This window comes from Hypanus sabinus, chromosome 17 (genome assembly GCF_030144855.1).
Source record: "Hypanus sabinus isolate sHypSab1 chromosome 17, sHypSab1.hap1, whole genome shotgun sequence".
In the NCBI taxonomy this organism is placed as follows: Eukaryota; Metazoa; Chordata; class Chondrichthyes; order Myliobatiformes; family Dasyatidae; genus Hypanus; species Hypanus sabinus.
The window spans coordinates 73,950,755-73,966,476 of record NC_082722.1 but is presented as its reverse complement, the minus strand read 5'-3'; the positions used below and the strand labels follow the sequence as shown (position 1 = coordinate 73,966,476).

General features: G+C 41.2%; 1 protein-coding gene across 1 annotated transcript in view; it reads left to right on the top strand.

The window, feature by feature from the left end:
* The window catches only part of cdh8 (cadherin 8), a 272,812-nt gene that overhangs the window by 108,778 nt on the left and 148,312 nt on the right, over positions 1–15,722 (top strand). Inside the window, exon 3 of the mRNA XM_059992415.1 lies at positions 2,474–2,593. Within this exon, the coding sequence (XP_059848398.1) occupies positions 2,474–2,593 (120 nt within the window). The remainder of the gene's footprint in view (positions 1–2,473; positions 2,594–15,722) is intronic.

The following is a 15,722-nucleotide window of genomic DNA, read 5'->3' as shown; positions in this document are numbered from 1 at the left end:
ACTTCATTCGGATTTAGAGGATTTTTGGAATATCACCGAAGACTCTAGTAAATTTATGCAGGTGTACATGAAGAGCATTAAGACTGATATGGAGACTCCCATGCACAGGATCAGAAAAAAAACTGCAGAGGGTTGTAAACTCAGCGAGCTCCATCATACACCGGCATTCCCTCCATCAAGGGCATCTTCTAAAGGTGGTGGCTCAAGAAGGTACTACCTTCTAATAAGGAACCTCATCGACTGGGACATGCCTTCTAATACGAACACTATAGCTCAGCATTTAACACCATCATTTCTGTAGTCCTGATCAACAAATTACAGAAGCTGGGCCTCTTCTGTAACCCTCTGCAACTGTATTCTTGACTTCCTAATTGGAAGACCACAGTCTGTGTGGATTGGTAATAATGTCTCCTCTTCACTGATACTGGCACACCTCAGAGATGTGTGTTTAGCCCACTCTCTCAATACCCATGACCATGTGGCTAGGTATAGCTTAAAGGCTACCTATAAATTTGCTAAAATTGGCAGAATCTCAGATAGAGACGAGTGGGTGTACAGGAACCAGATATACCAGCTATTTGACTGTTATCACTGCAACAACATTGTACTCAACATCATTAAGACCAAAGAGCTCTTTGTGGACTTCAGAAAGTTAGGACAGGAGAACATGAACTAATCCTAATAGAGGGATCAGTACTGGACAGAGTGAGCAATTTCAAGTTCCTGGGTGTCAAGATCTCTGAGGATCTAACTTTGTCCGAACATATAAAGAAAGCTAGACAGCAGCTATTTTTCATTAGGAATTTTGAGGAGATTTGGTTTGTCACCTAAAACACTCAAAAACTTCTACAGATGTACCATGGGAAGCATTATGACAGGTTGCATCATTGTCTGATATGGGGGTGGGGGGTTGGTGGGACTATTGCACAGGATCAAAAGAAGTTATAAAATTAATAAGCTCCGTCATGGGTCCTAGCCTCCATTGTATCCAGGACATCTTCAAGGAGTGGTGTCTGAGAAAGGGGAAATCCATTATTAAGGGAGGAGGTATAGAAGCCTGAAAGCACACACTCAGTAATTCAGGAACAGCTTATTCCCTTCTGCCATAGATTCCTAAATAGACAATGAATCCTTGAACTACCTCCAATGAATTGATGGAATGAAATAATGCGTTGAAAAATGGCAGATGGAATTTAATATAAACAAGTGCAAATTGTTGGTAGAACAAAGGGATCTGGGAATACAGGTCCATATTTGGTTGAAAGTGGAGTCACAGGTAGATAGGGTTACAAAGAAGGCTTTTGCTACATTGGCCTTCATAAATCAAAGTATTGAGTACAGGAGATGGGATGCTATACTCAAGTTGTATAAGATGTTGGTGAAGTCTAACTTTGAGTACTGTGTGCAGTTTTGGTCACCTACATATAGGAGAGACGTATATAAAGTTGAAAGGGTACAAAGAAAATTTACAAGGATGTTGAAGGATCTGATTTATAAGGAAAGATGAAAAGGTTAAGACTTTATTCCTTGGAATGTAGAAGATTGAGGGGTGATTTCATAAAGGTATATAAAATTATGAGGGGTATAGAGAGGGTAAATGGAAGCAGGCTTTTTCTGCTGAGATTGGGTGTGTCTCCACTATAAGACCATCAGATACTGGAGCAGAATTAGGCCAAAAAGGGTGAAAGGTGAAAAGTTTCAGATGAACGTGAAGGGGAACTTCTTTACTCAGAAGGTCATAAGACTGTGGAAAGTGTTGCCAGTGAAAGAGGTGTATGCAAGCTCTATTTCAACTTTTAAGAGAAGTTTGTAAAGGTACATAGATGTGGGGGATATTGGGGCTTAAGTCCGGGGGCTGGACACTTTAAATGATTCAGTGTGGACTAGATGAGCCAAAGGACCTGGTTCTGTGCTGTACTCTTCTATAACTCTAAGACTCTGATGTGAAGAGAGCATGCTACATTTATTTTTTTTAATCTTCAGGTAAGAAACAGTAACAGGTTCTTCCACCCCAATGAGCCCACACCAGTAAATTACGCCCATATGACAAATTAATGTACAACCCACATATATTTGGTATGTAGAAGGAACCCAAAACAACTGGAGGGAACCCATGTGTTTACAGAAAGAAAAGTACTAACTCCTTATAGGCTGTTAAGGGAATTGAACCTGGGTTGCTAGGCGCTGTAATAGCATTATACTGTTATGCTCCCGTGCCTCTCCTTGAGGCATCATCTTTGGAAGATGCCCCAGATGCTTCTCCTTTCAGCATCTGCAATCTGTTTCCTGGCACTGAGGTTGGCTCCCAAATGGTTTAACAAGCTATTCAGTTCAAGGGGGATTCTGAATGGACAATAAATGCTGGCATGGCATTTGTATGCAATAACATATAAATAATGAATCAACTGCTAATTGCAATGATTTCTGATACTTTGCTGATTTTAAGCATTGTTGTGTTCTTGCATTCTAATAGGCACTTCTGTCATGGGGATAACAGCCACAGATGCCGATGACCCTGTCTATGGGAACAGTGCTAAACTGGTCTACAGCATCCTGGAAGGGCAGCCATATTTTTCTATTGAGCCGCACACTGGTGAGTGACTGTTACGAGACCTCTGTTTCAGCCTGTCCATGTTTCTCACTCAGCTGTGTAACTTATGTTGAAATAGATGTCTCCATTGTTGGATGGTCTGCCTTACTTCCGAAGTGTTGTATGGACTTAGCCTCAACAGATAAGGAACTTGCAGTTTTTACTTTCACCACATGTGCAAGGTTGAGAGGCAGGACTAACCGTGTACTGAGTGTTGAAAATAAAACTTATAATTAATTTGCTTTTTGTATCTTAATGACCAGTTTTGTTTTACTAGCTATAATAACTTTGAATAGTTTTTCATGGTTTCTTTTTGACCATACTGGTCAAAATAGTAAAGGATGAAAGTTTCATTTAAGTAGTCCATTGCATAGAGATCCCGATGAAACAATGTCTCCCCCATTACATCCGTGCTCCCCATTTCCTTGAACTTACCTTGGTTGGATTTGGCTGTCCTATTTTGCTGGCCTTATATTGGATTATTTTTCCTGGAGCTAAGTTTTGAAGTCCAAAGGTACATTAGGGTCTCACACAGGATGTTAAAGAGTGGTAAGTGGCACAGTGCAAGCCCTGCCTACAGACCCTAAATGCAAAATCTTAAGGTAATGGGATATTCTGTACAACATAGAACAGTACAGGCCCTTTGGCCACAATGTTGTGCTGTCCTCTCAACCTGCTCTGAGATCAATCTAACCTTCCCTCTTATATAACCCTCCATTTTTCTTTCATCATGTTCCTATTAACGGATCTCTTAAAAGTCCCAAAATACCTGCCTCTACCATTAACCCTGGTAACATGTTCCACACTCCATGTAATAAACATACCTCTGACATCCCCCTTTCTTCTAAATACTTTAAAATTATGCCCCCTTGTTTTAGCCATTTCCACCCTGGGAAAAACGTTTTTGGCTCTCCACACAGCCTACAGTTCTTAACACCTTGTACATCTCTATAAAGTCACCACTCATCCTCCTTCACTACAAAAACAAACCCTAGCTTTCTCCATCTATCTACATAAGGTTTTAGCTCATTCGTTTTGTGCCACGTCTTATGACATGAGTGATCATGGTCTTTCCATGATCATGATTGTCCTTGGCAAATTTTTCTACACAACTGGTTTGCATTACCTTCTTCTGGGCAGTGTCTTTACGAAACAGATGAACCCAGCCATTATTAATATTCTTCAGAGATTGTCTGCCTTGTATCAGTGGTCGTATATCCAGGACTTGTGCTATGCACCAGCTACTCATACGACTATTCACCACTTGCTCCCATGGTTTCAAGTGACCCTGATCGAAGAGGCTAAGCAGGTATTACACCTTGCCCAAAGGTGACCTACAGGCTAGTGCAGAGAAGGAGTGACATACACCTCCTTTGGTAGAGATGTATCTTTACCTCCACACCTACATATGGCATGAGGATTCTTATTGGGACTACTTAGTACAACTGGTAGGAATTACAAACTTGGCCAGTGTGAATAAAGCTCCACATCCACTTTGCTGATTCTCAAAGTTGAGAGGGTTTCATAATATTTTTCAATGTCTCTGGCCTCTGGGGTCTCTGGCGTATTCTCCACATCCAGTTAAATTGAAGGACTATGTTATTGGGCTTTATTTCCTGCCTGTCCTTTATTTATTTATCATTGCTGTTGAAATTGGTAAGGCAAGATTTTCCTATGATTATCTTTTATTCTTGGAATATATAGAATGCTGGAAGTAATTGATCATCCTTAACTTGTCAAGGAATGGAATTACAGAGGCATGCAACCATGGAACAGGCCCTTCAGTCTAACTTATACATGGTAACCAAGTGACCCATATGAACTATTTCCAAATGCCTTTGCTTACCTATATCCCTCTAAACCAGGGGTTTCCAACCTTTATTATGCCATGGACCAATACCATTAACTGAGGGATCCATGGATCTCAAGTTCAAAGCCTCTGCTCTGACCTAACCTATGTATATACCTGCCCTTATGTCTATTAAATATTGTCTCTGCCAAAACTGTAACCTCTGACAACTCATTGCATATTTGCACTACCCCCTTTGTGAAAATATTGCTCCTCTGGTTCCTATTAAACCTCTGTCCTTATATGCATGTTTTCTAGTTCCCAAAGATTCAAGATTTAAGTTTATATGTCATGTATACAGTACATTGTAACATACAGCATAACATGTTGTTTGCATTAACAACCAGCACACGACGGTGTGATCAGAATAGCTCACATGTGTTACCACACACACTCTGGCATCAGCATAGCATGCCCACATTTCTCAGCTGAACATTAGTTTAATCCACTTTGGGGGAAAACAAAATTGTTCATTCACTCTACCTATGCATCCTCCTTCAGTTTATATGGTTATGACTAGATGGTTTAATTTTGTGAGATACAGTACTGTGCAAAAGTCTCAGGCACATACATATATAGCTAGGGTGCCTAAGACTTTTGAACAGTACTGTAGTAATTTTATGTATTACACTGTACTGCTGCCACAAAAAAAAGAAAAGAAATTTCATGATGTTATGTGAGTAATGATAAACCTGATTCTGATGTGAGTCTCTATTGTGGACTGAGAGTGGGAAGAGGGCAGGGAGAGGGGAATCATGGTTGGGAAAAGGGGAAGGGAGAGGGAAGGGGGTGAGAAGCACCAAAGAGATATTCTGTAACGATCAATAAGCCAATTGTTTGGAAGCAGCCTGGCATCTCTGGGCTGGGTGTGTCAGGACACTAGACCAGGGACCCAATCTCAGACCAAGTACTGTGATATTTATTGAGTAACAAATCCAGAGGGGCAACAAAGTTGGCGTCATAGTTCAGGCAGAGATCAAAACATGTAGAGAAATCCAAAAATAAGAATCGGAAACAGGCAGAGTCAAAAACTAGAACAATGAAGATAAACAAACAAAATTTGGCTCAGCAAACGGGCAGGGTTGATACTCAGAAGAAATATGTTCCAGATGCTGGGAGAGTCCAGTACCAGAGGGCATGGTTTGCAAATAAGGGGTAGGTGTTTTAGGACAGAGTTAAGGAAAAACTTCTTCTCCCAGAGAGTTGTGGGGGTCTGGAATGCACTGCTTCGGAAGGTAGTGGAGGCCAATTCTCTGGAAGCTTTCAAGAAGGAGCTAGATAGGTATCTTATGGATAGAGGAATCAAGGGATATGGGGACAAGGCAGGAACCAGGTATTGATAGTAGTTTATCAGCCATGATCTCAAAATGGCAGTGCAGGCTCAAAGGGCCGAATGGTCTACTTCTGCACCTATTGTCTATTGAAAGAGTTAATATATGAATGCTGCAAAGGCTCAGGAAAACTCACTGGCACAATCTGACAAAACACAGGTGGTAAAACAAGACTGAAATAGACTGAGCAATAAAAAGAGAGGCAGATGATAGGTGGAGCACAATGAGACAGAAGTGGCAGCAAAACAGGTAATATTGAGAAACAGGTGAGAGGCAGATTACTCATTAATACAGGGTCCGGAGTAGAGCAGGGGCGGGGACAGGAGCACATGGGGCATGAAAACAAATAAGAGAATGTGGCAATACAAAACCACAGACTGACAGCCAGGAGGAAAACACACAAGAAGACTGAGTTCAACTGGAGGTACCGACAGGGTGCTCCATCTTGCCCCTCGACCAAGCACTCCTTCTCTGCCACCTGTCCCGCACCCCTCCCGCAGTGCTCCAGCCTCACCAGTCCCAATATCCTTTGCTCCAGCTGATTTACAAAACCCTTTGCCGCTCCATGTTGACAAATGCCGTCCTGTGCAAAAGTCTCAGGCACCCTAGCTATACGAATGTGCAGTACAGTAAATGAGGACTAGAAGATCATGGAGATCTAGGAAATGCTTCTTCAGTCAAACAACATTACGAAACGTAGAGTAATGTTTAAGCCAAACCACCTGAGAATGGTATAGATTTCCTTCCTGAAGGACAGTAGTGTGTTTTTAGAATAATGTGATAGCTTCATGATGACCACTATTGAATACAACTTCTAATTTTATCTATTAAATTGTTGAATTTATATTCCCCAGCTGTCATGGTGGAATGCAAATGTATACCTTTTTATCAATAGCTCCAATTGCCAGCTGCTAGTGAAGCAAAGTAACGACTGAATAACCCAAATGCCCAGTGTCAGTGCCAGAGATTCATCACATTCAAAGACTCATACACCACCCAAACGTATCATACTGACCAAGCTGTCTTGAACCAAGATGGCACTGGTGCATTCACCAATCTGCTTCCCAGTACTTTACTTCAACCCTCTCTCCTGGTTTCACCTATCACCTGCCACCTTTCACTTCTTCTTCCCTCTGTCCCCCCACCCCACCCTCTTATTCTGGCCTCTTCTCTTCCTTTCCAGTCTTGATGAACGGCGTTGGCCCGAAACGTTGACTCTTTACTGATTTTCATAGATGCTGTCTGGCCTGCTGATTTTCTCCAGCATTTTGTGTGTGTTGCCGTTGCATGGCAACTCATTGCAGGCTGCTCCCTGCAGATTCACTCGTTTCTTCTATTTTAATTGTTTTCTTTTAAATCTAAGTACTCGGTCTCCACGCTTCAGAATCAGAATCAGGTTTAATATTGCTGGCATCTGTCATGAAATTTGTTGATATGCAGCAGTGGTACATTGCAATGCATAATAATAATTTAAAATGTGAGATACAGTGTCAACACAATCCGAGTTAATCCCATTTGCTAATGTTTGGCTTATAACATTTCAAATCTTTCCTATCCATGTAACTGTCCATCTGTCTTTTGAAAGTTGTTCCTGGCCCTACCTTAAGCATTAGCTCTGGCAGGTTATTCCCAACATCAAGCACCTTCTGTGTGAGAAAAAAATGCCCCTCAGATTCCTAGTAAGTCTCTATCTTCTCACTTTTAACATAAGCCTTCTAATTCTTTATTTCCCCAAACCTGGGAAAAAAAAAAGTCTGAGAGCATTCACTCTGTCTATGCGCCTTATGATTTTATACACAAATGTTTATAAACTGTTATAAAATTTTCAAAACAAACGCTTCCTTGAAATTATGTGGGTGGCATGGTAGCATAGCGGTTGGTGTAACACTTCTAACAATTTTAAAGTTCAAAGTAAATTTATTATTAAAGTACGTTTATGTCACCATATGCAGCCCTGAGATTCATTTACCTCTACACATACTCAGCAAATCTATAGCATAATAACTATAACAGGATCAGTGAAAGATCAGCCAGAATGCAGAAGCCAACAAACGGTGCAAATGCAGATATAAATAAATAGCAATAAATAATGAGAAAATGAAATAAGATAGAGTCCTTAAACTGAGATAATTGGTTGGAGGAACATTTCAATGGATAGGCAAGTGACGGTAGTTATCCCCTTTTGTTCAAGAGCCAGATGGCTACATGGTAGTAACAGTTCTTAAACCAAATTGTGCAAGTCTTGAGGCTCTTGTATCTTCTACTCGATGGTAGTAGTGAGAAGTATGGCCTGGGTGGTGGGGATCTCAGATGATGGATGTTGCTTTCTCACGACAGTGTTTCATGTAGATGTGCCCAGTGGTTGGGAAGGCTTTACCTGTGATGTACTGGGCTTTAAACTGGGATCAATTACCAATGACAGTCTGTAAGGACATTGCAACTATGTGGGTTGCCTCTGGATGCTCAAATTTCCTCCCACATTCCAAAGACAGACACGTTCAGGCAATGTCATGTTGACACTGGAGCATGGTGGGACATACAAGCTGACCACAGCATGTTCTCACACAACATTACTCACTGTTGTAAGCAATGTGATCCACTGTACAGTCCTGACGAAGGGTCTTGGTCCAAAACGTCGACAGCGCTTCTCCCTATCGATGCTGCCTGGCCTGCTGTGTTCCACCAGCATTTTGTGTGTGTTGTTGTTTGAATTTCCAGCATCTGCAGATTTCCTCGTGTTTGCACTGTATGTTTTGATGTTGTTGTGAGATCTGAAAAATAAAGTTAATTTTTAATCTTTAATATTGAGTGATGGTAGGGATCGGATCACAAATTCCCAGATCCGCTCTGTGAGCTAAAATGCAATTATCTACCCTCCAAGCAAACCTATGAACCGAGTCACCATATATGCATGCATCCTTAAGATGTTGCTGTGGCAGATCACTCCCTAGTTTTGAAAAAAAATCCAGGTTCCCTTGGAGCAATGCACACTGGCGGCTAAGGCAACTCAGCAAGTCAGGCAGCATCTTTGGAGGATAATAAACAATCGATGTTTTGGGCCAAGACCCTTCATTGAGGCCCATGGAGTTAGTATTAACATTCAAAGTTCCAAGTGAAGTTATTATTAAATTCCATATATGTCACCATATGCAACCTTATGATTTATTTTCTTGCAGGCATACTCAATAAATCCAATAGCCATAGTAGAATCAATGAAAGACTGCACCAACTGGGCATACAAACAGTGTGAAAAAGACAACAAATTATGCAAATACAAAAAGAAAGAAGCAATAATAATAATGTGTCTACTTCTAAATACCATGTCATGTGTGTCTTTCTTCTCTTAACTGCTTGAGCGATCTCATTTGTAAGTACCTAGAGAAACACCTGCAGTAATCACAATCCGTTGTGTTGGTGGGCTGCTTTGAATGCCTGCTGTAGCTTTTTTGGGTTTTCCTGCTGCCTGCCTGCCTATTCAGTAGTGTACCTCTGGTGGTTTGCATAGCCAGTGCTAGCTCCAGGCATGCTCTGATGATCCCCAGGCAGTGACCGTATTACTGTGTTCCACAGACAACTCTCAATTTCTAACGTGAAAGGGTATTGCTTTTTATACCTACTGCAGCTAGGATTTGGCTTCAATTGGCCCTAACATGGAGAACAGATACTGACCTGACCAGTGCACCACCCAATCTGGGTACAGATGTTTCTGAATTTGTTTCTGTTTAGGTCCACGGGTGCTATTTTATTTCCCACTTTCCCGGCATATCTGCCAAGAATTCTCCAACCTGCCACCTGGGAACACACCCAGTGAGGGACAGATAACCCCTCAAAGGCTCATAATAAATATATATTTAAATAACTTTTACCATTTGACACAGTAAAACATCTGCAGACTCTTCTAATGTGTGTTTGTAATGCAAAGCCATAAAAAGGAGAATGAGAAAAGGTGATAAAAAGATAGATTAGTGAAGTTTGTTTGAAGGACTTTCTTAAGAGAAGGCAAAAGAGAGAAATGGAAGCAACACACACAAAATGCTGGAGGAGTTCAGCAGGCCAGGCAGCATCTATGAAAAAGTGTAAAGAGTCCATGTTTTGGGCTGAGACCCTTCATCAGAAGTGGAGAAAAAAGAAGCGAAGTCACAGTAAGAAGGTGCAGAAGTAGTAGATGACAGGTAAAACGGGGGGTGGGGGGGAGAGGTGAAGCAAAGAGCTGAGAAGTTGATTGGTGAAAGAGATAAAGGCTGAAGAAGGGGGAATCTGAGAGGAGAGGACAGAAGGCCATGGCAGAAAGGGAAGAGGGTGGAGCACCTGAGGAAGGTGATGGACAGGTAAGTAGATAAGGAGAGAGAGGGAAATGGGAATGGGGAACGATGGGGGAGGCAGGACCATTAACCACCAACAAGCACATCTTGCCCTCTTCCCTACTTTCTGCTTTCTGCAGGGATCGCTCCCTATGTGACTCACTTGTCCATTCATCCCTTCCCACTGATCTCCCTCCTGGCACTTGTCCTTGGAACAAGTGTTGCACCTGCCCCTGCATCTCCTTTCGCACTATCATTCAGGACTGCAAATATTTCTTCCAGCTGAGGCAACACTTCATCTGTGAGTCTGTTGGGGTCATTTACTGTAACCAGTACTCCCGGTGTGGCCCCCTGTATATCGGTGAGACCCGACATAGATTGGGAGACCGCTTCAGTGAACACCTATGCTCTGTCTGCTGGACAAAGTGGGATCTCCCAGTGGCAGCCCATTTTAATTCCACTTCCCATTCCCATTCCGATACGTCAGTCCATGACCTCCTCTAATGCCACAATGAGGCCACACTCAGGTTGGAAGAGCAACATCTTGTATTCCATTTGGGTAGACTTCAACCTGATGGCACAGACTTCACTTTCTTGAACTTCTGGTAATGATCCCCCCCCCCCTTCATCATTCCGCATTCCTATTTCTCTCTCTCACCTTATCTCCTTACCTGCTCAATACCCCGTTGCCTGTATTTTATCCTGCCCTCCCCCCCTTCTTACTCTGACTTCCCATCTTTTTTTCTCCAGTCTGATGAAGGGTCTCAGTCCAAGATGTCGACTCTTTACTCTTTTCCACAGGTGCTGCCTGGCCTGCTGAGTTTCTCACGCATTTTGTGCGTGTTGCTTAGATTCCCAGCATCTGTAGTTTTTCCTCTTGTTTAAGAGAGAAATGGGAAAAATACAAGATTAGGGATAAGAACGTTAGATCCCAGCTGGTGGAGATGTGGCAAAGATCGGTGTGACAATTAATAACTCAAGAGATTCTGCAGCTATTGGAAACCCAGTGAAGTGCACACAAGTTGCTGTGAGGACTCAGCAGGTCAAGGCAGCATCTGTGGAGAGGAATAAATAGTCTCACCCTGAAATATCAACTGTTTATTTCTCTCCATAGATGCTTGCTGACCTGCTGAGTCACTCCAGTATTTTCTGTTTGAACAATTAAGATGCCTTATGATCTTGTTCATGATGTTCACAGTGATTTAAATTGACTGTCCACAATAGGGGATCTTACTATTACAGGAGGGATGGGTTAGATTGATCCTAGAGTATGTTATAAGCACAGTGTAACATTGTGGGCTGAACTTTTCTACGTTCTCAATCCAGCGGCTTCATCATTAGGTACACCTGTTCATCTGTTTGTTAATACAAATATCCAATCTGCTAATCACGCGGCAGCAACTCAGTGTATAAAAGCATGCAGACGTAGTAAAGAAGATTCCATTGTTGTTCAGACCAAGCATCAGAATGGGGGATGAAATGTAATCTATGTGACTTTGACTGTAGAATGATTGTTAGTATCAGATGGAGTGGTTTGTGTATCTCAGAAACTACTGATCTCCTGAGATTTTCACACATAAGTGTTTAGGTAGAATGGTGCAAAAAAATAAATACATAAATATATATATATATAATTCCAGTGAGTGGACCTTATGTGGGTGAAAACACCCTGTTATTGAGAGAGGTCGGAGGAGGATGGCCGGATAGTTCAAACTGATAGGAAGGTGACAGTAACTCAAGCAATTACACGTTACAACAGTGGTGTGCCTAAGACCATCTCTGAATGCACAACAGGTTGAACCTTGAAGTAGTATGAGACCATGAACATGCACACAGTAGCCATTTCATTAGGTACAGGAGGTGCCTAATAGAGTGGCCACTGAGTCTACTATATGTTCTGTAATATTCATTGATATATATTATATAATATATATTCATAATATTCATTGGTACATGGAGCTTAGAAACATAAAGGGCTATTGGTAACTCTAGGTAATTTCTAAAGTACGTACATGTTCGGCACAGTATTGTGGGCCAAAGGGCCTGTATTGTGCTGTAGGTTTTCTATGTTTCTAAGGCCTGCAACTGCGATATGCCTTCCTAGTGTGGGATTATAAAGAATGCTGTGCTAATCCAAATTATCATCAGCACCTGCAAAATTTATTCTGTGGAAGGTACTTCTTTGAAACTTCCAATATTTGTGAAATAAGCTGAAACACCATGAATTATTCAAGCATTTGACACTCAGAGCTTGCACTTGGCTGTGTGTTTATATGTTATGGGACCACAATTAAACCATCATACTGGTATTATGAGTAAACTGCTAGTTCAAACAGTTTATAAAGGAATCTGTCTATTGCATGATAGAGTAGGTTGCTGGCAGAATACAGAGATGATATTCAGAGGGTCAAAGATCAAGTCCGTCGTCTTTATTGTATGCTTCCTGGACCCATAATAAAAGGAATAATAGATATGTGTGATATTTTCTGTTTGAAGGTTGGCAAGGTTACAGGATATCGGCAGGAAAAATAGATGAAGAGTTTTAACAAGGAAGAATAAAAAGAGCTGAAAAGGTTGTCTTGTTATACTTTGATTGTAATGTATTAGTAATCATTGCCAATGTTTAGTGTGATAAAAGCATCAGAAATACAAGTATTTTGTTGTAGTACATCATAATACAATTTCAAAGTGTTGAAACCAAGATGGAAAGGTTATATTTGGACTTCTGTAGCCAAGATTTGTCATGTGGAATTACCTTTACAGAGGTAAAAAATGAATCTGTCTTCATCTTTGAGCATTGCAAGGCAGAAACCCAATCGTTTCAATCACACACAACAGAAAATGTTGGAAACACTCAGCAGACTTGGAGTCCTGCAGAGAGAGAGAAACCGCTAACAGCTTAAATCTGAAAGCTTTCCTTAGACAGTTGCTGGTTCTCTTTCCACAGGGGCTGACTGACCTGCTGGGTGTTTCCAATGGTTCCTGTTTTTATTTTTGATTTCCAGCGTCTGCATTTGTTTTTATTTCTAATAGGTTTATGCTGCATAGTGGATAGCAGGTACAGCAAGAGAACAGAGCTTGTTGAGAAGAGTTTGATGGTTCTGAACCTGTATTTGCTGGATTGTAGAAGAATGAGGATCTTATTGAAGCATATCGAATTTTGAAAGGCCTAGGCAGAACAAATGTGAAGAAGATCTTCCTGTTGTGGGTGAGTCCAGGACCAGAGGACTGGTTTATCCCTCAGAATAGAGGGATGCCCATTTAGAACAGAAGTGAGGAGAAATTTCTTTAGCCAGAAAGCAGTGAATCATTGCAACAGACATTTGTGGAGACCAAATCACTGTGTATTTAAAGTGGAGGTTGATAGGTTCTGGATTAGTAAGACCTTCAAAGGTTGCGAGGAGAAGGCTGAAGACTGGGGTTGAAAGGGTTGATAAGTCAGCAATGATGTAATGCAGAGCAATTATAGTCATAGAGTCACAGAAAAATACAGCATGGAACCAGACTGTCTAGTCCATACCAAACCGTTTACATTGCCTTCTGCCATCGACCTGTACTGAGAGCATAACTCTCCACACTCCTAATGTCCATGTACCTATTGGAACTTCACTTAAATATTTAAATCTTGTGCTGACAGGTCATTCCACAGTCTCATGACCCATTCAGTGATGAAGATCCCCTCATGTTCCCCTCAAACTTTTCACCCTTAACAAACCCAACCTCAGTGGGAAAAGCTTGTTTGTGTTTACCCTATCTATACTCCTGATAATTTTATATACCTCTATCAAATCTCCTCTCAATCTTTTGCATTTCAAGAAATTAAGTACTAACGTATTTAATCTTTCCTTATAGCTCAAGTTCTCCAGAGCCAGCAACACCCTTATAAATTTTCTCTGTACACTTTCAACCTTGTTTACATCTTTCCTGTAGGTAGGTGAGCAAAACTGTAAACAATACTCCAAATTAGGCCTCACAAATCTCTTATACAACTTCAACATAACTTTATATCTCATATACTCAGAACTTTGATTTATAAGGGCCAATGAGCCAAAGTCTTTTTTACGACCCTATAAAACCTGTCATGCCACTTTCAAGGAATTATGGAGCTGTATTCCCAGATCCCTTTATGTACCACACTCCTCAGTGCCCAGCTGCTCACTGTGTAAGACCTAATCTGGTTGGTCACACGAAAGGGCAACATCTCACACTTGCCTGCATTAAGTTCCATCTGCCATCTTTACGCCCATTTTCCCAGATGGCCCAGATCCTGCTGCAAGTCATTTTCCACTGTACCCTCCATTCAATAAGCAGAATGGCTGAATTCTACTCCTATGTCTTATGGTCTTATGAATGCAGGTCTGATCAGAGTTCTCCAAGAGGACGGTGATTGCACAAGGAAATTTTACAAGGATTTTGGTAAAGGTAAAGAATTTCTGAGAAGAGGGAAACTGTCCAGAGTGTGATTGGATTTTATTGAGCAAAGGAAAGTGAGGGGAGGTGTGTATATAGTTCAGATTAAAGATGAAATTTATTTGTCATCAAAACATACACTGAAATTCATTGTTTGCGTCAATGACCAGTGCAGTCTAAGGATGTGCTGGGGTAACCCACAAGTATTGCTATGCTTCTGGCACCAGCTCAGTATGCCCATAACTTACTAACTCTGACCCATACATTTTTTGAATGTGGGAGGGAATCGGAGAATCCAGCCACAAGGAGAATGACAGACTCTTTACAGACAGCAGCAGGAATTGAACCCAGATTCAAGATTGTTTAAAGCCATTTCCAGAATACATGTGTAAAGGAGAACAAAGCAATTGCTCAATAGCGTGAAATGTTTACACTAACTGCTACACTACTGTGTTGTCCTATGTTATATTTTGTGAGTCCTAGAAAGAGTGGACATGAAGAATCTAAAGTGTAAAGAGGAAACAGTTGAGACCGGTTCATTGGCTATATCTAAGAGGAAGTTAGATATGGCCCTTGTGGCTAAAGGGTTCAGGGAGTATGGAGAGAAAGCAGGTACAGGGTTCTGAGTTGGATGATCAGCCATGACTGAGTGAGTGATCATTTTCGGTTCCATAAACTTCTGCCATTCTTGATTCAACTAACACAATCAGTATATCCTTCTATTCTCTGCTCCCTCCCCTGTCTTTCTAACTGCTCCTTAAATATAGCTAACCCCCTAAAAATCATTTGATTCACCCTGTGCTAGTTTATTAATGAACAATTAATGATTTAATAGGCTTCAGTGAATGAGGAATGCTGGAGACGCGTGTTATGAGTTGCAGTAATGCTGGGAAAAGATTGCAATGTTCAATCAGCTTATATAAAAAAGAACTAATTTCCCTTTGAAACTCAGTTACATTGCCTAGTGAATCACTTTGAAAATGCCCCCTAAAGTGTTTGAACAGAAATTTGGAACATCGTGTCTGCAGGAACCATTAAGGCATTTAGGGAAGATTCAATTTTCTTGGAAAGAATGAAGGCTTTTGAAGAGATTTAGCTAAAAGTTTATGTGCCAGTGACAGAAAAGGAAGGAACCAAAATATTTATTCTCTCTTGGGGTAGTGTTGCAGCCATTATTGAAGAAGATTTCTTAGCAATGTGAAGGAACAGAGCAATCTTGGGGTCCAAAACAATTGGTTAAC